This window comes from Antechinus flavipes, chromosome 6, assembly GCF_016432865.1.
Source record: "Antechinus flavipes isolate AdamAnt ecotype Samford, QLD, Australia chromosome 6, AdamAnt_v2, whole genome shotgun sequence".
In the NCBI taxonomy this organism is placed as follows: domain Eukaryota; kingdom Metazoa; phylum Chordata; class Mammalia; order Dasyuromorphia; family Dasyuridae; genus Antechinus; species Antechinus flavipes.
In genome coordinates this window covers 256369329-256393640 of record NC_067403.1, presented here as the reverse complement: position 1 = coordinate 256393640, position 24312 = coordinate 256369329, and the positions used below count along the sequence as shown (strand labels likewise).

The 24312-nt window shown below is 57.3% G+C and overlaps 3 protein-coding genes across 4 annotated transcripts; 1 reads left to right on the top strand and 2 right to left on the bottom strand.

The window, feature by feature from the left end:
* TSGA10IP (testis specific 10 interacting protein) lies at nucleotides 1–8420 on the bottom strand. Its single transcript, XM_051967517.1, has 9 exons — nucleotides 8253–8420; nucleotides 7769–7896; nucleotides 7257–7685; nucleotides 6823–7001; nucleotides 6118–6247; nucleotides 3566–3733; nucleotides 2251–2350; nucleotides 979–1103; nucleotides 1–178 (listed from the first exon to the last, which is right to left on the bottom strand). Exons 1-9 carry the CDS (start codon nucleotides 8418–8420, stop codon nucleotides 115–117), a joined length of 1491 nt encoding a protein of 496 aa, XP_051823477.1. The 3' UTR covers nucleotides 1–114.
* Nucleotides 8421–17574: 9154 nt separating this feature from the next.
* On the bottom strand, nucleotides 17575–20993 carry DRAP1 (DR1 associated protein 1). The gene is made up of 7 exons (XM_051964015.1): nucleotides 20852–20993; nucleotides 20385–20457; nucleotides 19940–20033; nucleotides 19536–19655; nucleotides 18342–18432; nucleotides 18000–18088; nucleotides 17575–17803 (listed from the first exon to the last, which is right to left on the bottom strand). The coding sequence occupies exons 1-7, from the start codon at nucleotides 20891–20893 to the stop codon at nucleotides 17704–17706; spliced, it is 609 nt and encodes a 202-aa protein (XP_051819975.1). The 5' UTR covers nucleotides 20894–20993; the 3' UTR covers nucleotides 17575–17703.
* Nucleotides 20994–21140: 147 nt separating this feature from the next.
* C6H11orf68 (chromosome 6 C11orf68 homolog) lies at nucleotides 21141–24070 on the top strand. 2 transcript variants are annotated; one of them, XM_051964014.1, is made up of 2 exons: nucleotides 21141–21299; nucleotides 22213–24070. In XM_051964014.1, exons 1-2 carry the CDS (start codon nucleotides 21256–21258, stop codon nucleotides 22958–22960), a joined length of 792 nt encoding a protein of 263 aa, XP_051819974.1. In that variant the 5' UTR covers nucleotides 21141–21255; the 3' UTR covers nucleotides 22961–24070. The 2 variants fall into 2 exon arrangements, with proteins under 2 accessions (XP_051819974.1, XP_051819972.1); XM_051964012.1 differs by having other exon boundaries at nucleotides 21141–21511.
* Nucleotides 24071–24312: the final 242 nt, after the last annotated feature.

The following is a 24312-nucleotide window of genomic DNA, read 5'->3' as shown; positions in this document are numbered from 1 at the left end:
TTAAATACAATAATTTCATTTTTCCCTCTCTCCCTCTTTCCCATTTAACCCTGGGCCCTGGGCAACCCCGCTCCTGTACTCGGCTTGACGACTTCGGGCAGCTTGCAGCTCTGTTCACTCCATGTCCCAATAAGGCTGCTCCACTCGGATCCTGGCTAGCTTCCTGGTCTTTGAGGACCTGGCAAGAGTCAGAGGGGTCTTCTTTGGCATCTAGGCTCCCTGCCCTTCTCAGAGCCTAACTGGCCTTGGAGCCGCCTCCTTGGAGTACCTCTTCAGCTTGGGCTGGCAGCAGGGACCCCTCTATTCCCAGGAGGCTTTCTCAGTCTATAATGTGAATGCAATAGGTTGGATGGGATATGGCCATGCTCTGGGGGGCTCCCAACGTGGGGCAAACCTGTGATGCTTCCTCTTTCCTCCATGTGCATCTCAAATACTGGAAAGAGCCAGTTAAGCTTCTCCAGCCATGGTCAGTCACGTGCTATCCCCAGGCCCTTGGGTGGCAATGAGGGCTCTCCTGCTGGCATTCAGCCAATTCACATTCGGGAAGCACCTACTATGTGCCGGACACTGTGCTAAGCACCGCAGATACGGGTCCAGTTCCCGCTCCCAAGGGGCTCACGGGTAAGAGAGGGGACTCCAAACACCCAACTCTTTGCCGGGGTAGATTGGGTGCAGCCCACAGAGAAGGCCTGAGAGTAAGACGTGGAAAAGGCTTGTGAGAAGGTGGGATTTTACCTGCGCCTGGAAGGAAGCCGGAGCTATTGGGAGTGAGAGCATTCCAGGCAGGACCACCAGCCCAGTGGAGAGAGGCGGGACTGTGAGCTCGGAGGCTTGGCTCTCCAGGCGTCCGAGGGCTGCTTCTCCCACTAGCCTCGTGACCTCGGGAGAGCCCGGGGGCTCCTCGGTGGGTCTCACTTTGCTCCCCCCTCCAAAATTAGGGGCTTTCTCTAAACCTCTGAGTCAAGCCCAGCCCCCTACCTGTATTTCGAGGGCATTTCCTCAATCTCATCCTTCACTGCTTCGGCCAATACCTGCTCCTCGTCCAAACCCAGCGCCGACAGCACCTGGGAGAAGCGCCTGTTCACCGAGAGCCGGGCATTGGCCTGTTGGGGAGACAAGAGCCCCTGAAACAGTGGCAGGAGTGAGACGCCCCTCTGGACACAACTGTCAGAAGTTGTAAGGAGGGTGGGCTCCTCCCCCTAGTCTGGGAGCCTCCAGGAGCAGCTCAAAGGCTGTCCCTTGATTGGGATCACTACTGATAGAAGGCTCTGGTCATGGCTTCCAGAATGGGCAGAGGCAGGAAAAAGCCATTCCCTAGAAGGGGCTCCTGTGGTTGGGCCCTTTCCCTACTTATCCTTCTGACATAAACTGAGAGCTTTGGGGGCCCCTCCCCAGACCCCCTCCCCTCCCCTCTGGTCCCACGGCCACACCTGACTGATGCCTCATTTCCATCCCCCTTTGCCTTCACCTCCTAAAGGCGGCTTCCTCCATTCCTCTCTCCAGTCTCTGAACCTTCCCTTCCTCTTCAGTACAACAAGGGGATTGGCGTGAGATCGCCTCTGTGTCCCCTCCAGGGCTAAACTAATCAACCTCTGACCTTTGGGACCCCTGCCAACACCGACTTCTGCTCCCAGGTCTTCAGAAGCCCCCCCTTGCTCCCCACTGTGAACCTTCCCACAAGCCTTCCCCCGCGGGGCACCATCGCCCTTCCTGACTTGATTCGCCTTATTTTTCTCGCAGCCCTCTGCACTCCGCCTAAGGAAGGCTATTCTGTGCTGACAACCTGCCCTGCACTACCTTATTTTCCAGTTTAGTTCACGCCATTCTCCTTCCTCTCTTTCATGTATCATTCCCAACGCCCCCTCTTCTGGGATGCTCCTTCCCTTTTCTACCAAGTTGGAAACAACATCCAACCCCCTCGTTTTACAAGATGGGGAAACTGAGGTTGGGCAAGAATGGGCAGGGGTTGAATGGCCCTGATGGGAAGCTTCTCGATGGGGTCTCGGCTCCACTGCAGCTCTGGAGTTCCCCAGCTAGGAGCCCCTCACTCTCACGCAAGCCTCTGCATACAGCAGGCGCCTAATCAATAAGCACTTTGTTGGTCTGGGATGACATCCAAGAGGTCTGGGTAAGGGCAGTGAGAATCTGGGGGAGAAAGGGCGGCAGAATTGGGAAGATCTCTTCCCCCCGATTCGGTGCTGAGCGGGGCGGGCCAAGCTGGCGGTGTCCAGGTCAGGTGGGAGCCCTTACTTGCATGGTTTGCTGGAAGAGGAAGGGCCGGTTCTGTACCCGCTGATAGATGCCCTGAAGCTCATTCTGGTACTCCGCCAAGCGCTCCTTCTCCTGCTGCCTGGCTTGGGGAGACAGGGCAGGGTCACTGGAGCTCGGGCTCAGCCCGAAAACCCCCTGAAGTGACTCCTTTGAGAAACCAAGGGCTTGGCCAGACTCAGGGCGCCCCCAGTGACCCGAGGGGCTACATCCTGGGCTGGGGGGACAACTGGGAGCCGCCCCTCCTAGATTCTGCCTCTTATCCTCTTGGCAGCCCAGTGGGGAAAGCCCGGGGCTGGAAAGGCCTGGAGTCAGCATTGGCCGATGCCCCAGCCGGTGATTCTGGGCAGGTAGGGGACCCGTGTTCTGAGGTAGGGGAGCAGCTTGCGGGCCTTAAAGCCAAAGCAAACACTAGCTGCTGGCCTGTTTTCCTCCCGCCGGGCCTGGGCCTGCAGCCGGCGAAGCGCTCCCCTGTTCCCCGGCCCCGTTCCCCGGCCCCGTTCCCCGCCCCGTTCCCCGGCCCCGTTCCCCAGCCCTGTGCAATAGATAATCAGAGACCAGCCATCACGCTTTATTCCCTGCTCCCTTCTTCCTGCGCACCGTGGCACACGGCGAACGACTTGTGTACCTGAGACCCACATTTGGAGTTACATGACCAGGAGTGGGACCCTCCACTCCTCCCCTTTGGGGAGGCCTTGATGACCCAGAATCAGGTCCCAGGTCAGTGGAGCCCAGCTGTGGGCCTAGGGGTTGTGCCCATGGCCTTGCCGGTTCAGTGAAGGGTCCCCCTCTGTTGGGGGCAGCCTCCCTGACCTGAACAGCCCTGGCCCCTCTCCGTGGTGGAACAGAGGGACAGGCCCCCTGGGCCCCTGGGATCCTGCCCCTGCAGGGGAATCTCAGGCGGGGCCGCAGGGCAAAAGACGGGACTAGGGAGGGGCCGCCCCCTTGGGTCCCTGCAAGGCCAGCTGGAGCTGCCCGAGTGCGCCCCAGCCCTGCTTCCCTCCCCTCCCACTTGGGCTTTTCTCCAATTCCTCCCAGTTTCACCTCCGGAAGGCCCCTCCCCCAACCCACCTGCACCCAGAATCCACTCTGGCCCATCCAAATTTGGAGCATCCCCTCAGATGCAGCTCAAGGCCGTCCTGCGCCAGCGGCCTTTCCTGCTTCTCTCAGGAGCCCCTGCTCCCACGCCCTCGGCAGCTGGTTGGGGGGCTTCCTGTGCATCTGCCCCCACTTGCCAGGGCCCGGCTCCCCTTTTCAGCAGGGGCCCCTCCCTGTCCCTCCCCCAAGGGCCGGGCACCTGAGCTCCTCAAGCTTGCGGTGGGACGCCCCCGCCCTGGATCTGGAAGACCCGTAGGCTGCCAGGCACCGAGCCACCTGCTTCTGGACCCGCTGCTCCTGAGCTCGGCGCTGCTCCGCCCTGGCTTGCTCCTCCTGCTTGTGCCGTTCCCAGTCCAGCATCAAGGCCCTGGGGAGGAAGAGGGGCGAGTGAGTCCTTAACCGGGATGGGAGCCGCCCCCCAGGGCCTACCATCTGCACGCCCCCTCCCCAAGCCGTTGTCCAACCACAAATGGAGGCTCTGGGAGGGGAAGGCCCAGGGAGAGCCGGGCCGGGCCCAACGCTGCTGGTCTCCCCTCCCCCACTCTTCCTTCCTTAAGCCTGAGAGGAGGAGGACAGGGCGGCTCTGTCGGTCACCGTCCGGGGGCACTGAGCCCAGAATGTGGAATCACTGAGGGCCGAGGCAAGGATGGGGCCAAGAGGAGCGGCTGCCCGCGGAGATGGGCCAGAGGAGCAAGGTGTCCTGGGAGGGCGTCTCCCAGCTTTCTGGGGGTTATCTGTCCGCCTCTTGAACCCTGATCATCTGCCTTCCCCCAGCTGGGCAATGTCGGAGGCTTCCTTCAGAGACCACTACAAGGAGCTCTGCCTCCAGGAGCCCCCCCAGCTCTCCCCTTCCCCGGCTGCCCGCAAATCTGGCGACTCATCCCAGAGAATGGGCCGGCCTCTTCCCTGCTGCCCCTGAGGTTGCCCCAGCCTCCCCCACTCGGACCCCCGGATGGGCAGATCCATGTGGTGTGCACACTCAGACATGCGTGCAAGCTCACAACACACACAACACACACAACACACATGTGCACACTCACACACACAATCACTCACACACACACTCACACTCACACAATCACAGTCACTCTCACACTCACACACACTCATAACTTTTGCTCTGGGCCCCCGAGCTCCAGCCTCCTCTTGATTGTTTCTAACCAGGCGTCCCAGGGCGCCCTCAAGGTCCCCCCCACGGCCTCTTGCCTTGCCTCCAAGCCGCCTTGTCCGGGAGACACGGTCCTCCCGGGCGGCCCAGAGCTCCTCCCCGACCAGTGGCTCTCCCTCTCCCAGCCTGTTGCCAGACTGAGGTTCTTCCTCCATTTCTCCCCTCCTCCCCCCTCAGTGCTCCCACAGCCTCGGCCCTAGACCAGGCCCTCGGGGCCCTTCCCGTCCCAGGTCGCTGACCTCCCTCCGCCGCCACAAGGACCCTCCAAAGCTCACTCCCCGGCTCCAGAAGCGTCACCAGCTCCCGTGGCCCCGGGGTCCAGTACAAACCCTGCCCTTCCCGTCCAGCCGCGGTCCTGCTCCCGAGGCTTCCCCTCAGCCAGGCCTGGCGGGCCGACTCCTCCTCAGAGCAGCGGAAGCCTGAGCTCCTTCCCCCGAGGCCTTTCCCCCCAGCTGCGAGCCCCGGCATTACCTTCCATTTCTCTGTGTCCAGGCGTGTTTGTACATCCCTCCTGTAGAGTGTAAGCTCCTTGAGGGCAGGGATGGTTGGGGTTTGGTCTCCTTAGAGTCCCACAGCTGGGCACATAATGGGCCCTTAGTCAGTGCTGGCTCAATTATATTGGATTTGAGGGTCTCCTTCAGAGAGTAGGCAGTAAGCATCTAGTAAGCTCCTACTGTGTGCCAGGCAGGCACTGGGCCAGTCCACACTGGGCACACAAAGAAAAGGCCAAAGATAGAAGCAAGCTCTCCCAGGCCCGCCCTTCAAGGAGCAACGGGAGGAGACTAAGTCCGACTTCTGAGCTGAAAGGAACCTCAGAAGAACCTCCCTTTCACACTCGAGTCCGCGCAGGGCCCGGTGGGCAGCCACGCCTTGGCTTTGTAGCCATCCTCCCCTTCTGGGGCACTTGGGGGCGCTGCCCGGTGCCAGAGTAGGGTCCGGCTGGGCCTCCTAGCGGCCTCGCGAGGCCGAGCTTAGTGTGTCCACTTTACAGGGGGGAACCAAGGCTTCTGCCCTCGGCAAGCAGTCAGTCTCACGGATTAATGAAGCCCCCGGCACGAGGGCCAGACCTACCGTGCGACCCAGGGGTCCGAGATGGGGCCTGACCCGGGCCTTCATCCCCTTCTGCCTGGAGCCCCGCGCCACCTTGGGGCACTGAGGAGCCAGGAGGGCGGACGGCACCCCCTGCCCTCGGGCCGGGCCAGAGCCTCGTTGGCCCTTCGCCTTTGGAAGAGGGAAGGGGGCAGGCTCCCTTTGGATCCCCCCGCTTGGTGCTCTGGGGGCACCTCGGGGACTCTGCGTCAGGGCAGCGGGGGCGCCCCTGGAAATCTTGGCGCTTTTAGGGAAGGGGCAGGGGCAGGATTGGGAGAGTTCCCCGGCCCCATCGGCCCCTGCTTCCTAACCAGAAAGCGAGTGTGAGTGGGGACAACGTACGTGCCCTATCACACTGACAGGCGGTGGGGGGAGCCCTGGGCCAGTGCGGACAGACCAGACTTCCCAGAAGCGGGACCTGTGGCCGGCCCGGCCCGTGAAGCCCAGAGCGGGGGGTGGGGGCACTGGCCCCCCGGCCCTGGCGGGGCACATACCTGGTGGCTTCTCTGCGCTTTTGGGAGGTCCTGGTGGTGCTGCTGGTCAGCAGGAAGGACTTCTCCTCTTCGCCGGCCGGATACTTCTCGGCCCGCGCGTGGGCGGCGTCCTGGGGGGGCCACTGGGCGGCTGAGGCAGAAGCACAAGAATCGGCCCCCGCCCCCATCCTCCCCAGGGCCCTACGCCCACGGCAGCCCCGGCAGAGGCCTGGGAGGGTCTAAGGGAGCCTATGACCCGCAGGGAGGCTGCCCATCCCTCTCTGTCCCTTCAGTGGGCAAGAATCCTGCTTTTGGGGCCAGGGACCCCGGGTTTCAGAGCCACAAGCGGCGGTCACAGCGCCGGGGGCAAGCAGCACCAACGGGATCCCCAAAGTTGGAGACAGACCCCACTGAGTGAGGAGAGGGAACCTCGCATTCAGGACACTGGACAGAGGCTTGGGAACAACCAGCCTCGGGGAGGAAGGGCCAGAGTGAGGGGGAGACTCCTGGAGGAAGGAAGGGGGGCTGCCGCACACTTCTACTTTAGTGAGGGGACCGGCGGAGGAGGAGACTCCTGCAGCCGATCTCAACTGCTTCTGTCTGACAGGTCGCCTCTCCCGGCTGGGACTCGGCGGGCGGGTCATTGAACCCGACTCCTCCTGGGCCCGGGGTGGGCGCCCGTGGGAGGGCTCAGCCTGCCGGGGACCCTGGGGCTCCGGGACTCACGGTAGAGGCCCAGCTCCTCGGCCTCCTCCTGCAGATGTTTCTGCAGAGCATCCAGGTTGTACATCTTCTGCAGTTCCTTGGACTTTGCCAGTCTCCGCTGGAATCCTCTGAGGAGGGCGAAGCCAGCCAGGTGCAGGGCCTTCCACTTCCGGAGCTGGCTCCTCTCCTCCGCTCTGCTCCTGATCACCGGGGGACAGACCCAGGCTCTGAGGTCCTGCCCCTCCAGCCCAAGCCCCGCCCAGCCAGCCACGCTGGCCAGGGACCCCTCCCCAGCAGCCACGGCCCCCCCAGGCTAGCCAGAGAGACTCCCCATCCCAGGCCATCGCAGCCCCCTCAGCAGCCATGCCCCCCTCTCCCGCCACAGCCCCCTGGCTCTCAGCTTCTTCCCCCTGCCCCAGCCTTGGCCTCCGGGCCCAGGTCCTTGGAACCCCAACCTTGTCTTGGGAGATGAGAAAGGGGACCAGAGGCTGAACTCCCTCCTGCCCTCGAGCCCCTCCTCCTCCCTGTCGTCCTGGTCTTCCTGCCCTTCCTGCCCTTCCTGTTCCAGGCCGTCCTGGCTCTCCTGACTGTCCGTTTCGGGCTGAATCCAGGGCTTCAGCTGCCTTTTTCTGTCCTGACACCGGGCCTCCATTTTCCAGTAGAGCGGGAAGGTGGCCGGCTGGGGAGAGGGGGGCACAGCCTTCCAGCGCGACTTCCGGGGGGCCCTGGCAGGTGGCAGGGCTGAGGCCTGGCCCTTCTTGGCCTGCCCGGTCTGTTGGGAAGAGGCCGGAGGGGGCAGGGGCAGGCTCCGGCCATCCACCAGGAAGCTCTCCCAGGCCCACTGGAATGGGAAGGAGGGCTTCCGAGGCGGAGGCAGGACGAGGCTGGGGACGGGGAGAGAAGCAGCCGGTCAGGACGGCGGCCTCCCCGAGGCCCAGGTCCCCTCCCTGCACCCCTGGCTACTCACTCTTCGGCCTCAGAAGGCACATTTCCCTTCTTGCCTTTGTAGGATGCATCTTTCTTCCTGAGGTTCCCTTCACTGCGAGCCCTCGGTCGGCCCTGGATCAGCACACTGTCTCCATTCTTTAAAGCACCCTGGAGGGCAAGGGGGGCCGCGTTAACAAGCACGTCCCCCCCACATCCCACGGCTGTGGAGGGCCAGCAAGGGGCCCGTGCCCAGAACAAGGATGTGAAGTCCCACAAAACGTGAGCTCGGGCAGCAGTGAGAGCCTTCGATCCAGGCCTTCTGCCTCTTCCCTGGTTTCACACGAGGAAGGCCACGGGACGGAGAGCCGAGGTCCCGGAGTCTTAGGAAATGAGACCGTCAAGGATCCTTTCTGCTTTAAAGCTTCCCCCCCACCAGGGGCCCTTCTCCAGCTTCTCCCCTGCGCCTGCGCGGACCCCGGCATCCTGCGGCCCAGCTCTAGGCCTTGGCATTCGAAGCCACTTACTTGGTGGGCCAGAGGCACTCCGGAGAGGAGCCCCAGCAGTCCCGCAGCCGTCTCCCGTTCAGATGACACCGAAGGGACCCGGATGCGGGCATCGTAGTTAGCTTTCACCACAGAGGCAGCCAGAATTGACTGTTGATGGGTTCTTAGCAAAGAGTTCTTCTGCCCCATCCCCCCTTTCAGAACCTCTATCAGCCCGATCCTGATCCATCTCCATGGAGACCAGCAGGACTCTGGGAAGGCATGGCAACCTGGCCTCTGAAAGCTCCCCAGTCTCCCAGAGCACCCCCACTTCTGAGAGAACCCTTACCTCTCAGAATGCCCAGACTCTGAGAATGCCTCAGCCTCTGAGAGCACCTCAGCCTCTGAGAATGCCCCAGACTCTGAGAGCGTCTCAGCCTCTGAGAACACCCCAGCCTCTGAGAATGCCTCAGACTCTGAGAACGCCCCAGACTCTGAGAACGTCCCAGCCTCTGAGAACACCCCAGACTCTGAGAGTGTCTCAGCCTCTGAGAATGCCCCAGCCTCTGCAAATGCCCCAGCCTCTGAGAATACTCTAGCCTCTGAGAACACCCCAGACTCTGAGAGCACCCCACCTCTGAGGGCACTCCTGCCTCTGAGAGCATCCCCACCTCTGAGAGCACCCCACCTCTGAGAGCACCCCTGCCTCTGAGAGCATCCTCACCTCTGAGAGCACCCCCACCTCTGAGAACACCCCAGCCTCTGCGAATGCCCCAGCCTCTGAGAATACTCCAGCCTCTGAGAACGCCTCAGACTCTGAGAACATCCCAGCCTCTGAGAACACACTAGACTCTGAGAGCGTCTCAGCTTCTGAGAATGCCCCAGCCTCTGCAAATGTCCCAGCCTCTGAGAACACTCCAACCTCTGAGAGCACCCCACTCTGAGAGCACCCCCGCCTCTGAGAGTACCCCACCCTCTGAGAGCTGGGTAGAACTGGGCCCAAAGGGGCTCAAGCAGAGGAGGGATGCTTCCCAGTGGATTCACGCATTAGGTAGAATCAGATAACGTGCCCTCCAATGCACCCTGGGACTCTCAGACCCTGCCTGGGCAATGGGAGGCTCCCACTCATGTGAGGGGAAATGGCCTCAAGAGGTGCCAGCTGCAATCGTTCCAGGGGTTCATTTGAAGACCCCGTTGCCAACACCCCCCACCCGGAGCTGGGTGGGTGAGAATCATCGCCATTCTCCTCTTGCCTTCCTGAACCTGGCATCTCCAGGCCGCTTCTACCTTTACCCACATTAATCTTCCTCAGAGCTGGAAGCTTCTCAGAGGCGCCAAGTCCAGCACTTCCCTCCCTCCTTCCCTGAGCTAGCAGACATCCCCCTTTAAACAAGGCTGACAGCCAGCCATATTGTGCCTGCAGACTCCCAGGGCTGGAGAGCTCACTACCTTTCTGTGAAGGCAGTCCATGCTGTTTCTGAAAAGCAATGGGGATTAGGGAATCAGGAGGCAGTGTGAACCGCTCCTGAGGGCTGGGCTGGGCTGGCCTCCAAGATCTCTTCCAGCTCTTACCTTCTATGTTCCTTTCACAGGCTTTAGGCTTCCATCAAACTGGACTTAGGTTCCCCTGCCGCACCTGCCCCTTATCACAGGCATCAGCCATCCCCCATTCCCAGTGTCTCCCCTCATCTGCTGTTGCTCAGACCAGCCTGTCCATTTCCTCCCGTCAGACATCGGTCCTGGCGGTTCCCCAAGTCTCCCCCCTCATCTCCACCTCCTAGCATCCTTCTCCCAGAAGCCTTTGCCCCAGATGTTCTCCAATATAACTTGTATTTAGTTTGTACATAGTTGTTTGCATGTGATTTCTCACCGTTAGACCAGAAGCTCCCCGAGGACAGGGGCTGGGATTTTTTGTTTAAGTTTTTTATTTGTTTTTATTTTTTTTTGCTGAGGTGATTGGGGTTCAATGATTTGCAGGGTCACCTAACCGGGAAGTGTTAAGTGTCTGAGGGCAGATTTGAACTCAGGTCCACTGCGCCACCTAGCTGACCTTTTGTTTAGCTTTTTTAACCTTTTTTTTGTGTCAGGAGGTGCTGACCATAATCTGATACATAATAGAGGCTTAATAAATGCTGGTAGACTTGACTTTGTGAATCCTTCCCTTCTAGGCTCCACTTCAATGTCCTCTCTTTCAGGAAGCCCCCAATTAAAAGGGATCTGTTTCCTGCTCAGATTTCCCAAAGCACTTTGAGTCTTTCTTTGGTCCTGATTACCTCAGTTGTTAAGTCACTGTATTTCATGCTCCCATTCCACCTCTACCTCTCAGTCAGTCAGTCACTTAGCAGAAAGAGAAGTCGGGAAAGCGGAGGCCTTTGGGGATCTCTTGCCCTTGCCAGAAAGAACTATGACCAGGTGGCTTCTGGGATCAATGCAGGAAAGGACAGCGGGAGTTCAGATGTGCTCAGCCAAGCCTTTAGACTTAGAACACATGGTCACCATTAATGCCAACCAGGTTAACAGAGGGAACGTTGAAAATGCAGCAGAACATCATGGCAGGCTCTCAATTATCCTGAAATCCCACTCAGAGTACCAACCGGCCATCCTTTAGAGGAGCTTCCCGAAGGCCGGAGTCTGAATGAAATGATAGGAATTATAACATGAATTCATAAAGCACTTTACAAACACAACCTCGTTTTATCTTCTAAACAAACCTAGGAGGGCGGGACTATCATGATCCCCATTTTACAGATGAGGAAACGGGGTAGACTGAAATTGAAAGGATGAAATCTAAAGCTGGATTGAGCTGGTCTTCCCAATTCCAGGTTTAGGGTTCTGTGCACTGTGTCGCCTCCCAGTGGCCTCTTAGCAGAAAGACAACGTGATGCAGGGATCAGCAAACTGGGGTTGAAGCCACATCTGTTACTCTATTGGAATTAATTGTTCTTTAAACATTTGGTAGAATCCATTTGTAAATCAATCTACCCTTTTCTTAGGGAATTCACTTCAATTTATTTCAATTTATTGTTCAATTTGTTCAATCAATTGTTCAAATTGTTCAATTTATTTTTCTAAAATGGAACTATGTTAAGTATTTAATTAATCTGAGCAATCTATATTTTTGGTAAATATTCATCCATTTTAGATCATCGGATTTACCGCCACACAATGGGGCAAAATAGCTCCTAATTATTGCTTTAACTTTCTCTTCATTGGTGATAAGTTCGTCCTTTTCATTTTTGATACTGATAATTTGGTTTTCTTCTTTTTTCTAATCAAATTAACCAAAGGCTTATCTATTTTGTTGGTCTTTTTTTTTTTTTTTTTTTTTTTACTAAAACCAACTCAGTTTTATTTTATAAGTCCAATAGCTTTCTTTCACTTTTATTAATCTCTTCTTTGATGTTAAGAATTTCTAATTTGTCATTTAATTGGTTTTTTGAAAAGTTATTTTTCTAGCATTTTTCATTGCATGCCCAATTCATTAGTCTTCTCTTTATTTTATTATGTAAGCATCTAGAGATATAAAATTTCCCCTAAGGGGCAGCTAGATGGTACAGAGAATACAGTCCTGTACCAGCCCTGGAGTCAGGAGAACCAAAGTTTGAATCTGGCCTCAGACACAATACTTTCTATCTGTGTGACCCTGGGAAAGTCACTTAACCCCAATTGCCTCACAAAACAAAAATTTTTAAATTCAATATAAAATTTCCCCTAAGAATTGCTTTGGCTGCATCCCATAAGTTTTAGTATGTTGCTTCATTATGGTCATTCTCTTAAATGAAATTGATAGTTTCTACAATTTGTTCTTTGACTTACCCATTCTTTAGAATTAAATTATTTAGTTTCTGATCATTTTTGGTTTATTTTTCCATGACTATTACACATAATTTTTATTGCATCATGATCTGAAGAAGATGCATTTAACATTTCTGCCTTTCTGCACTTGAGTGTGAGGTTTTTATGCCCTTATATATGGTCAGTTTTTGTGTAGGTGCCATGTACCTCTGAGAAAGACATATATATATATATATATCCCCATTCAATTTTCTCCAGAAGCATATGATAACCTAACTTTTTTAAAGTTCTAGTCACCTCCTTAACTTCTCATTTATTTTGTGGTTAGATTTATCTAGTTCTGAAAGAGGGAGATTGAATTCCCACACTAGTGTAGTTTGCTAATTCTTCCTGCAACTCACTTCATTTCTCCTCTAAGAATTTGGATGCTATACCGTGCATATATTTAGTATGGATAGTAATTTATTATCTATGGTACTCTTTAGCAAGATGTAGTTCCCTTATTTCTTTTAATCAGATCTATTTTTGCTTTTGCTTGGTCTGAGATTAGGATTGCTACCTGATAGGTTTTTTTTTTCCCTTTTAGCGGAAGCATAACATATTCATTCTGTCCCAGTGTTTCAGGTTTACTCTGTATGGATCTTTCTGCTTCACATATATTTTTGGTAAACAACATATTGCAAGATTCTGGCATTTAATCCAGTCTGTTATTCAATTCCGTTTTGTGGAGAGGTCATCCCATTCCCATTCATAGTTAATAATATTACTAACTGTATTTTCCTGCATTTGTTATGTTTCTCTGTCCTTTCACCCTTTCCCTTCACAAGTGTTTTACTTCTGACCCCTACTTCCTTCAATCTGCCCTCCCTTTTATCAGCCTCTCCCCTGCCTTTTTCACTCTTTTCCCCTTCTACTTCTGCCCTCTCTTCAATCAGCCTCCCCCCTTTCTTGTTCCTTTCTCCTCTTATTTCCCAAAATGTACAGTATAAAGTGAGATTAAATTCTATACTAAACTAAAAACGTACTTTATTTCTTTCTCTTTGAGCCAAATCTGATGAATTATGGTTCAAAGTCCCCCTTCCTTCTTTTTCTCTACTGTAATAGATACTTTGTGCCTTTTCATAGGATGTAATTCACCTCTTTTTACCTCCCCTTTCCTTTTCTCCCAACACAATCCTTTTTCCACCCCTTAATTTTTATATGATCACATTAAAGTCGACTTATAGTCACACCCTCTGTCTCTATATAATCCTTCTAAGTACCTAACAAAGATACAATTCTTAAGTTACAAGTAGCATTTTTTCATGTAGAGGTATAAACAATTTAACCTTTTAAAAAAGGGCAGTTGTTTTTTCTTTCCTATTGATCTTTTTATATTTCTCTTGAGTTTTGCATTTAAAGATGTTTTTTAAGTTTTCTTCAGTCAATTTCTGTGCTTCCTTTTCCAAGCTGTTGGCCTTCCTCCCAAAATTTTCATAGCTCTCATTTAATTTTCCCCATTTTTCTTCTACTTCTTATAATTTTGTAAATTCTTTTTGAGCTCTTCCAATAGAGCCTTTTGAGCTTGAGAGTTCAGATTCCCCTCGGAGGCTTGCCATGTTGGCACTTTGCCATTGCTGTCTTCTGGCTTTGTGTTCTGACCTTCCCTTTGCCATAGTAGCTTTCCAGAGCTGTGGTGTTCTCTTCTTTTTAAAAATATATAATGGTTCTCTCTGAGCAGGTTTTTTGGGGAGGTTCTCTGGAGGCAGCCTTAGTTTCGGTTCAGAGTAATAATCACTCCAAATGCAGCCAGGTGTTAAAAGTTCAAATCTTTTATTGTCTCCTTCGATATAGCCCGGTGAGTTTTCTTAGCGGCCTCTCTCCCTCCTTGGTTCCAAGAGCTCTTGCAGCTTGTCTTTTAGCTCTTCCAGCTTCTGCCTCTAGCGCAACTCCGACTCGTGGCTACTCAATCTCCCACTGACGCCCCCCTCTCCATCTTTTCAACTGAACTCTCCTGCCTGAGCTCGGCTGTTTTTATGCTCTTTTAGAGGTGTAAACTAAGGTTGACTCCTCCAAGAGTGGGATTATGGGAGGTGTGAATTTGGATATCTCATACTGAACCCTGAAATCTCCCAACATGTGAACTAATGTGTGAGCTAATGTGTGAACTCTCAAAGGTGTTAACTTAAGCATTGTTTCCATCAATACTAGTGACTTAACACCTTGTAAGGATTTGCTCCAATGTATGAACCGATAAGCATTGTATCAATTCCACTGACGTAACACTAGGATTCTAACACAGGGTCAGGGCCCTTTCTGCTTTTTTGCTCGTTTTTAAAAGTTGAGCTTTGCTCCTAGGGAGCAGTGGAGATTGTTTGAAGCTTTTTTTTTTTTGCAGGTGATCAGGGGCCTCTCACTACCTTTCTGCCCCCAGACCGGCGGGGCTTTCGGGCTTTCCCACTGTGCTGGATTGACCTTGACCTAGTCCCACCTGTTATTAAGGGCTAACAATTTATTTGCCTTCCATGTTGAGTGGGAGCCTCACAGCCCTCGGAACCAGGACAGGGTGGCCAACGCTGCTGCCCCTTTGGCCGAGAGCGTCCCTTTACATTCCCCGGGTCATGCCCGTTTCCCTTCTGCCCAAGTGAGACGGGCCTTTCCTGAAGTCCTTCCAAGATATCTTAAGCTTGAAAATCATTTCCCTGTGACCGTTGGTGGCTTCCGGCGCTCTAGAATCCGTTCCGAGGCTTGTTCTAGCATTGATTCTGGGGGAAGCGGGGGAGAGCTCAGCCAAAGTCCTGGCTTGCCTCCATCTTGGTTCCTTCCTCCCCACCCGTCTGTTACATTAATGAGTTGCTTTAACCTTGCTCTGTCTCAGTTTCCACAAATGCAGAATGAGGTTTTAAGGTCCCTTTGCTCTGTCTATGACCCTATCACATAATGAACTTTTCTACAGAACTAGGGCACGACTAGTTTACCCTCTTCCCGGGGCCATGTGCACACAATGAATCCCACCCTCTCATTTTCCAGAGCAGAGAGCCCCGATATCTGGATTGCCATCCCACCCTGCCTTGCCACCTCCAGGCAGCGCAAAGGTCACCTCCCCCTTGGAGTCTTCCCAGATTCCTCCTGAAGGCCACCTAAGAACCTTGTCTATCGGAGTTCCCGGGTAGCCAGATCCCTTTGGCTGATTTTTTTTCCTTTTCCTTTTTGTCTTAAAAAACATCATTATGCATGTTTAACATATATTGGATTGTTTGCCATTTAGGGGAGGGGGTGGGGAGGCGGAGCAAATCTGAAACCCAAGGCCAAGCGAGGGTCAATGCTGTCGGATTGTCTGCATGTGTTTTGAAAATAAAAAGCTTTATTAAAAAAATTATCGCCGTATGAGATGGTTCTCTAGGTAGGAGCAGGAGAAAGGGCGCCGGGAGACGCTTCGGTCATCTCAGTCCCGTCCGATTCTTCCCGCCACCAACTGGGCTTTCTTCCGCAAAGCTCCTGGGGTGGTTTGTCATTTCCTTCTCCGATTCCCGTTACCGATGGGAAATCTGCGGCAAACTGGGTTAAGTGACTTGCTCAGGGTCACACTGCCAGTACGTGTCTGAACTCGGTGCTCTACGCACTGTGCCCACTGGGAAAAATTATTCAGATTCCCAAAAAATGGCATCAGTGAAAATTTACTTTTACAAAAACGAGTCTGTTGGTGTCTGAGCCAGCACTGCCCATCCTGACGGCCCCGGGAGGCGCTGGAGCCGGGACCCCGGCCAAGGGGTCCTCTCAGCCTCGGTCAGAGCTCTGCAATAAGGGGAGGAGGCCGGCGGCCTCTCCCGGCCCGGCAGCCTGCGATTGGGGGAACGGGCTCAGGGGTTGAGCCAGACGGCCCGCCCCTCCTCCAGCTCCCCAAAGCTGGAGCCTCTGCTCAGCCTCCTGGAGACGAATCGGCCAGAAGGCCCAGCACTGGCCCGCTCCCGTAAACATGGCTGATCTTGGTGAGCACGGCCTGTTTCCTTCCATTGACTCACCCCTTTCCCCCTTTCCTTCTCCTTCCTTCTCCTTTCTGAGATCTGGTTCAAGTCTCACCTTGTTGAGGCAGAAGAACCTCCGGATAATCTGAGCCCCAGTTTGGGTACCTGTTGAAAACGATCTGGGGTTCTTAGAGGACTGTAAGCCCCAAATGAGACAAGAATGGCATAGGAGTCTCCAGTGGGTTCGAGAGGCGTGGGGTCTGGCACGACGGGGGCGGGCTCCATGCTGGTCAGGACCCAGGCGATCTGGGCTGTCTCAGCAGCATCCTAAATTTGATGCCCAGGCACGACGGGGGCGGGCTCCATGCTGGTCAGGACCCAGGCGATCTGGACTGTCTCAGCAGCATCCTAAATTTGATGCCCAGGACTTAGCCCAAAGGGGATCCCAGGTCTCCGCTAGAAGGCCCTCTGGTGGTCCAGCCAGGGAAGGCCGCCAAGATGCTGGACAGTCCATGCAGAACTGGGAGGGGGTGTGTGAAGGGAGTTAAACAGAATGCAGGTGGATGATCAGGACTGAACAAGAGACCATCCCCTCCCCCCACCCTGGGCCAGCCCCGGGGTTCCTGCTTCCCCCAAAACCATTCTATAAGATGAACTCCCCCAGAGGCTCAAGTCTCCATGATTCACTGTTGGGGCTCTTAAGGGGCCAACTCCCAGGAAGAGGCTGGGAGAAAGACGGGGGGAAGGGGGGGGTGGGGGGGGGGGGAGGTGGAGAGCTTTGGGGTCCAGCTGCTTTCTGCATAGGGAACAAGACAAACGGACAGAAAACAGTGTAGTAAACTGACTGCAACACTGACCAATCACATCGCTGCAACACTGACCAATCACATTGCCCATTTGAGGGTCGGCGGCCCTTCCTTGGGGGCGAGAACTGTTGCCTTATGGTATGATACATAAGGCGTTCTGCAGAGAGCAGCTGCCGCCTGTGGAGCCACCTGGGGCCTCTGGACCTCAGTTTCTCCATCTGTAACATCTGCCCAAAGTCTCGGGTCCCTTCCATCTCGATGGCCTTGTGCTCACCTTTGCTCTTCCCTGGGCACCATCACCTGCCTCTGGCTTCCCAGGCTCCCTCCCTGGAGGTCCAGAGGGTTTGCTGGGACTCCTCAGGACCCTCAGTCACTGGGTCAGGGGCAGATGGAGAAAGGTGGAGAGGAGGGTGGGCTGCCCTAAGTGACTCTGGCTCCCAGAGCCTAACGGATGGTGGGGGGAGGGGGAAGGGGAGGAGGAAGGGGGACAGCAAGAGGACTCGAGGCTGCCTCAAAGGTTTACAAAAAGCCCCCCCCCTAGCAACAGAGGGCTCAGCGTACAGGCGAGGGACCGGGTGAGTGGGGGAAGGATCTGAGCCCAGTTTCCAGAGCAGGGGGTCTGGCAGCCACCCATTCCCCGGGGGCCCTGGGCCCAATGTCCCCCTCCCAAATCAGCAAAGTGAGGCGTGGGAGGAGGGACTCCCCAGCACCCCCATGCTTCGTTTCTCCTGGGGGGGATGGGGAGTGGGACAGGATGGGGCCTGGGGGAGAGCCCCCAGAATTGCAGGGCTGGAGGGGGTGCGAACACTCAGGAGCCTCTTTCTTTTTAAAATTTTTTAATAAATTTAAGAAGGCCCTCCCCTCCCCCCCACCTCCCCCTCAGCCCCTAAAATGGACTAAATGAGGGTGGAGGGTGGGAGGAGGAGGTGAGACGGCCGGGGGGTGGCCCTATGAATCATAATCTTCCTCTTCTTCAACAGCTGTGGGGCCAGGGGGGGCCGGAGGGAGAGGCAGGGTGGAGGAAAAGGGGAGGAAGGGGGCCGGGGGGCTGTGGAAGGAGAGAGGCAATGCATTAGTTGCAGAGGCGTGCCCAAGGCCGGAACCGCTTCCCCCCAACAATCCTGGAGAACTGGGGGCCCGTCTCCCACCTAGGGTGCCCCTCCCCCACAGACAGACCCTCTGTATTCCCCTCAGAATACGCCTCCCCATCCCACGACGCTCCCCATCCTGGCCGCCAACCTCACCTCTGGAAGGGGGCCGGGGGCCGGCTGGGTTGGGCTGGGGGCTGGGGCATCTCCTCCTCCCCATCTGTCTCTGTGTCCTCAGAATCATCCTGTGGGCGGCATCAGCCAGGTCAGCCCCTCGGACAGCCTGAGCTCAGAGGGAAGGGGCCGGGCCGAGGGCTCAGGGACGTCAGAGAGGCTGGGGGAGGCCGGGGAGGCCGGCAGCCTTCTTTTAGAGGTGGCAGAGGCCCAGGGCCAGGCCGTGAGCTCAGCGGCAATCAAGCAGGAGCCCTCTGTGCCCAGAGACACCGAAGGAAGCAGGCCCTGCCCTGGGCGAGCTGACGGTCTAAGGGGCCGGCTTACCTCCTGCTCCGAGTCTGTGCCGGACTGCTTTTTGTCTTTCCCTTTTCCTCCGGCACCACCATTTTTCCGGCTGCTCCCAGGCTTCCGGCCCCTAGAGTCAGACATAAGACTTGAGAACTTTCCAAATGGGGAAACTAAGGCGACAGCGAAGAACGTTTATGAATGCTCGAGAGCACGGGTCACCGAAAGCAGAGGGGGCCTGGGTCAGGGAGGCCCTTTGGAGACCTGGGTCAAATACTCCGGGAGGATAACGGACCGTGGGGCCGTCAGAAGGGGAAAGGGAGGGTCTCAGAGAAACCCCGGAGATTTGTACGAACGATGCGTAAGTAAGGAACAAAGAGACCCAGGAGCACCGTGCACGGAGCGTCGAGCCGTGAACACTGGCTGGAGAAGCCCTCCCCCGCTCCGACCCCGCGGCTGAGGCGAGGTCCCCGGGGGTGGAGCGCTGCCCTCACGTGCAGACTTTTTCTAATGGCTGATCAGTTCTGACTTTTTTCCTTTAAAAACTTTATTGGTGGGATAGCTGGGTGGCGCAGCTATGGAGCACCAGCTAGAAGTCAGGAGGACCCGCGTTCAAATCTGGTCTCAGACACTTAACACTTCCTCCTATGTGACCCTGGGCAAGTCACTAGCCCTGATTGCCTCAGCAAAAAACAAACAAACAACCTTATTGGCTACACAGTACTTCTCTCTGGGAAGGAGTAGGGAGGGTGCGATTCTGAGAAACTCCGGTGACATAAAGACAAAAGATAGCAATAAAAACGCTCAAAAAGAAAGCAAGAGGCTGAACTTTGACACGTGAGCGTGCATGCGTGCGTAAAGAGAGAGACAGAAAATCGGGGTTTCCAGTGCCCGGCGACAGCAGGAGCCGAATAAATGTTTCCTAACTTCTCTGAACAAGAAGCGTTCCCCCTTTTTCTGGCGCTGCTTAGGTTGGGAATGATTCTGAAGATGTTTTCTGTGAAACCAAACGCCTCCCGGGGAGGGAAAGGAGCGCGCTCCCTGCACCCCTCACCTGCGCGCCTCTCACCTGCGCGCCCCTCACCTGCACGCCCCTCACCTGCACGCCCCTCACCGCGCGCCCCTCACCTGCGCGCCCCTCACCTGCACGCCCCTCACCTGCGCGCCCCTCACCTGCGCGCCCCTCACCTGCGCGCCCCTCACCTGCGCGCCCCTCACCTGCGCGCCCCTCACCTGCGCGCCCCTTTCTCGCCGTCCAGGTGATTGTCTTCTCCGTCTCCCTGCATGTCCGGCACGGCGGCCACCAGGTCCTTCAGGAAATCAAACTGTTGCTCCAACTCAATGCACTGTTTCCTAGGAGGGGAGATGAGGGGGCTGAGCGCCTCCTTTGGGCTCCAGGGGTTCTTGACAGAGGATGGGGGTGGGGCTCTTGCGAGGGAACCTTGGAAGTTTTCGAATTTATCCCCCTAATTTTAGAGCTCCCACAAAAACGGTCCAGAACCAGGAAAAGATTTAGCTGCGGGAAGGGCAGAGCGGGGTCTTCTAATCCAGAATCTGGTGACCTTTCCAAAGGTGAGAGAGGCAAAGGGAAAGGAGGCCGGAGTCGGAGGGAGAAAGAGCTGGGGAGCGGGACTCACAGGTGGGAGGTGGTCATGGTCTTGGCATTCCGAGACTGGGTCACTTGACAGGCTTTCTTGAGAAGCGATTCCAAAAACAGTTCTAGGGCTCTGGCTGAGGGAGCGCGTCAAGAAAAACCGAGGGAGGGGGCAGCTGGGCGGCCCGGTGGGTAGTGCACCAGGCCTGAAGTCAGGGGGGCCTGAGTTCAAATCTGGCCTCAGACACTTAACACTTCACTTAACCCCAATTGCCTCAGCAAGAAAAGGGAAAAAAAGAAAAAGGAAAACCAGGAAAACACACCCAGCCCCACTGGCCCCAACCCCCTGACCCTCAGCCCTCTGAGCCCTCAGCCTCCTGACCCTCAGCCTCCTGACCCCCAGCCTCCTGACCCTCAGCCCCCTGACCCCCAGCCCTCTGACCCCCAGCCCCCTGACCCCCAGCCCAGGTCCCCACGCCCCAGGATACAGATGATGACAGGAACAGCTGCAGCCACCTTGCCGATCTCCTCGTCCGTCTGCATGATCTTCTTGATCCTGGCCTTAGTGTGGGGAAGAGAGCAGCGTGAGGCCCCCTCCCCAGCTCCATCGTGGGGTACGAGGGCGGCGCACAGGCTCGGGGAAGGAGAGGGAGGAGGGGGAACCGGGGCGGGGGGCCTGGCGGACGGGGACAGGCGGGGGTCCCGAGGTCAGCGGTGCTGCGGCGGGACAGGCGGGGGTCTCCAAGTTAGGGGTGCAGAGGAAGAGGGGCAGCGGGGTCAGAGGAGAGGGGGCTGTCCCAAGATTATCGGTGCTGCGGGCGGGGCAGGCGAGGGTGCCGAGGCTAGAGGTGCCGCGGGGGGTCCGGGCCCCGGGGACAGGGACAGCTGCGGGGAGGGGGGGGCGGCGCGGGGAGGCCCAGGCGGGGCCGGGGGCGGCCCCGGGCCGAGTACTCACCGGCGGGAAGCGCGCGTTGTACTTCTTCTTCTTGCTCGGCATCTCGGGGCCTCCTGTGTCGCCGCCGCTCTCGCAGCACCTCGGCCTCGGCCCTCCGGCCCCGGCTCCGGCCCCGGCTCCTCCGGCTCAGCCGCCGCGGCTTCTCCGGCTCCGGCTGCGGCCCCGCCCGGGTCCTAGCGCCGGCCTCCCTCCCGCGCCTCTGGGTCCTAGCGCCGGGGCTCCGCACGCTCCTCCGGGTCCTAGCGCGCACCCTGCAGCTCACACTCCCCTCCGCCTCGCTCCAGCACCCCTTCCTCCTATAGATAGACCCGTGGAGAATGACGACATTCGCTCCGCCTTCCTGTTGATGGAGGAACGCCTACAACGGCCCCGCCCCCCGTGCGTTCAAGCCGGGCGCCTCCGCGATGAGACCTCGCTTCCCATTGGTCGCGTCCTCTGCCACGTCCGGGTAAGTCCCGCCTCCCCGACCCTCTCACTCCCTCTGTTCTGGCTGTCTCCGACCGCGGTCGGCGGTTGCCGATAAAGTTGTTGTTGAGGCGGCAGGCGGCCCAAGATGGCGGCGGCCGTGGGGTGGGCGGAGCGGAGGGCCCGCGGCGGAGAGGAGCCCCGGAGAGAGCGAGGGCCAGGTCGCGTTGGCACGGAGAGAAGCGAGAGGCGGAGGTGACTGGGCCTTGAGGGAAGGCAATGGGATCGTGGGGCGGGAGACTCCGGCCCGGGCTGGGGCAGCGGCGGGAGTGTACGGGAGCCGGGAGGGGCCAAGGCCGGGGGGGGCGGGGCGGGGAGGATGCGAGCGGCGGCGAGCGCCCCCTCCGGCGGGGGAGGGGAGGCGGAGCCCGGGAAGAGCCCAGTAGGAGGAGCCTTTTTTCCACGGGTTGGGGCGAAGTGCGACCCACGGGGCGCCTCGGCCAAGGTGGCCCCGACGGGACTCCCAGGCTGCTGACCTTTGCCTAGATCCCTCCGGGTTTTGTGCTCTTAGAACGAGGCTTTATCTCCTTTGAGAAGTTGGGGTCGAGGGGGTTTTAAGTCCTCACCTATAATTAGTAACAAAAACGGTCCTTAACAAAGCGGCCAACCATGACATAGCTCCGGTCCTCCCCCGGGGAGGGGGCAGGTGCTATCACTGTACCCATTTTACAGACGGGGAAACTGAGGCAGACAGTAAGTGGCTACCCGGGGTTACACAGTCAGCATTCGAACTCGGGGCTTTGCAGACTCAAGTCCAGCCCTCTGCCGGTTGTGACGCCCAGCCTTCCCTCTTTAAAGGGCCAGGAAGGTAGCCCTGGCACTGGAAAGGCTCTCACTTTACCGAAGGGCGGCGCCCGGGGCACTGGGCAGTGCCTCACCTTTCCCCCTTCCTGCAGGATCGAGCTGCCGGAGGAAGAGATCCCCCACGGGAGCCAGGAGGATGGCTTCACGGCGGAGCACCTGGCTGCGGAGGCTATGGCAGCCGACATGGACCCCTGGCTGGTCTTCGATGCCCGCAGCACCCCTCCTTGTGAGCTGGACTCCTGGCTGGCCGCCTACCCTCCTTCCCGAGTCTCCCGCTACGGGGGCCCCAGCGCCCCGAACCCCAAGCCCGTGGGCTGGATCGCGGTCTACGGGCCTGATTTCTCCCCTGGAGCCGGGGACGTCCAGGGACTCCAGGGGGCCTGGGAAGCCCTGCAGGCCAGCGGGCGGCCCGTCACTCCGGCCATCCTGCGGGAGCTGGCCCTGACCCACCAGGTCCTGACCGGGAAGTGGCTGATGCACCTGAGCCCGGGCTTCAAGCTGGACCACGCGTGGGCCGGCATCGCCAGGGCCGTGGTGGAGGGGAAGCTGCAGGTGGCCAAGGTGAGCCCCCGAGCCCAGGAGGAGGAACGCCAGGTCATCTGCGTCTACACGGAAGATTTCACGGACCAGGAGGGAGTGCTGAAGGCTGACGCTGCCATCCGGGCCGCCGGGGTCAAGTGCCCGCTGACCTACAAGCCGGATGTCTACACCTACCTGGGAATCTACCGGGCCAACCGCTGGCACCTGTGTCCCACCCTCTACGAGAGCAGCTACCACCTCGAGAGCAACCCCCATTGCTCCCGAGTCCTGGACCGGCTCAACAACACAGCCCTGACTTAGCTGGGGTGGGAGCCCAGACACCCGGGGGTGGGGAGGGCGCAGACAATCATTCTGGCCGGCCTTCCAGGGGATGGACTTCGGGGCTGAGACCTGGCCCTCTGCTCGGCCCCCACCCCCTTAAGGGCTGCCCGCCTTCCGGCCTTTGGGGACCAGCCTCCTCGGGCCTCAGGAAAGGGAAAGGGCACAGTTGCCACTCTGCAAGGGAGAGGAGGTGGGGCCGTGGCCCATTCCCATCTCCCTTCCCCCTTGTGACCTAGTTAATGGAGGGAGAAAGGGACCCTCTTCCTGGAGCTCAGGTTGCTGGCCCAGAGCCTCGGCTGGGTTCCCTCCCCTGCTTAGAGCTGCTCCGCCCCCATCCCTGGCTGGCACCCAAGAGTTGGTGGAGTGTTGCATCCCGGGAATCGTAGCCCTGACCGTGGACTGGGCCACCGGCAAGGGCCTGGAGAAGGTGCCTGCTGCTCCCTGCTCTGATTGCAATTCCCCGGGCCCCTCTCCCACTCCTCTCATTGCTTCAACAAAGCAGCCCCTCCCCTCCCGGTCCTCTGGTTTACAGATTTAGGTGTCAGTTGCTCAGGTCAGATGTGACGAGCAATGGTGTCAGGAGGCCTTCTGGGACTGAGGAAGTGAAGGGCTAGCCTCGGACCAAGATTGGGGAGCCTCAGGCTTGACCACGCGCTTCTGCTTCATTCGCCTCCCTGGCTCCCATCACCTCCAGGAGCAGATTGACTGCTCCCTCCGGCATGACGGCCCTCCCCAGCCTGCTCCCTTCCTCCCTTCCCGGACTTCTGACACTATCCCCCCGGACCCCCATGACCCGGGTAGCACGGCCTGGCTGTAGTTGCCCGGGCGGTACCATCTCCGGACTCCGGGCCGGGCCCCCAGCCCGGAGCGCTCGTTCTCTTCCGCTCGGCCTCCTGCCTTCCCTGGCACCTTCACTGCCTTCCTTCTCCTCACACTGTACATATTTTGTGTCTCTAGTTATTAACATGTTGTCTCTTCCATTAGAATGTGCGCCCCCGAGGCAAGGGATTTTTTGCTTTCCTTTGTACCCACAGCACTTAGCCCAGTGCCTGGTGCCTAGTGAGCCCTGAATAAATGCTTGTTGACTGACTCGGTTCCTGTGACGGCTTCGCTCGCCGCCTTTCGGTGCCCGTGGGCACCTAGTGGTTTGTGGAGAGCTTGCCATCTGTTCTCATTTCATCCCCACCACGGCCCTGCCGAGTAGGGAGCACAACTAGCATCCCCATTTTACAGATGAGGAAACCGAAACACAGAGATCAAGTAGCTCAGCTGCCGGGGTCCCTGACTTCAGATCTGGGGCTCTTTCCGTGCTCTAGCAGCCGCCTCTTAGG

Excerpts from the sequence above, each read along its gene's own strand:
- TSGA10IP (XM_051967517.1), bottom strand. The coding sequence starts at position 8,420 with ATGGGGCAGAAGAACTCTTTGCTAAGAACCCATCAACAGTCAATTCTG. Across the intron at positions 7,686-7,768 it reads GTGCCTTCTGAGGCCGAAGA|CCTCGTCCTGCCTCCGCCTC; the intron begins GTGAGTAGCCAG and ends CCCCGTCCCCAG. Across the intron at positions 6,248-6,822 it reads CGAGGAGCTGGGCCTCTACC|CCGCCCAGTGGCCCCCCCAG; the intron begins GTGAGTCCCGGA and ends CTTCTGCCTCAG.
- C6H11orf68 (XM_051964012.1), top strand. The coding sequence starts at position 21,405 with ATGGCGGCGGCCGTGGGGTGGGCGGAGCGGAGGGCCCGCGGCGGAGAG. Across the intron at positions 21,512-22,212 it reads GAGAGAAGCGAGAGGCGGAG|GATCGAGCTGCCGGAGGAAG; the intron begins GTGACTGGGCCT and ends CCCTTCCTGCAG.
- DRAP1 (XM_051964015.1), bottom strand. The coding sequence starts at position 20,893 with ATGCCGAGCAAGAAGAAGAAGTACAACGCGCGCTTCCCGCCG. Across the intron at positions 19,656-19,939 it reads ACCATGACCACCTCCCACCT|GAAACAGTGCATTGAGTTGG; the intron begins GTGAGTCCCGCT and ends CTCCCCTCCTAG. Across the intron at positions 17,804-17,999 it reads CCCCCGGCCCCCTTCCAGAG|CCCCCCGGCCCCCTTCCTCC; the intron begins GTGAGGTTGGCG and ends CTCCTTCCACAG.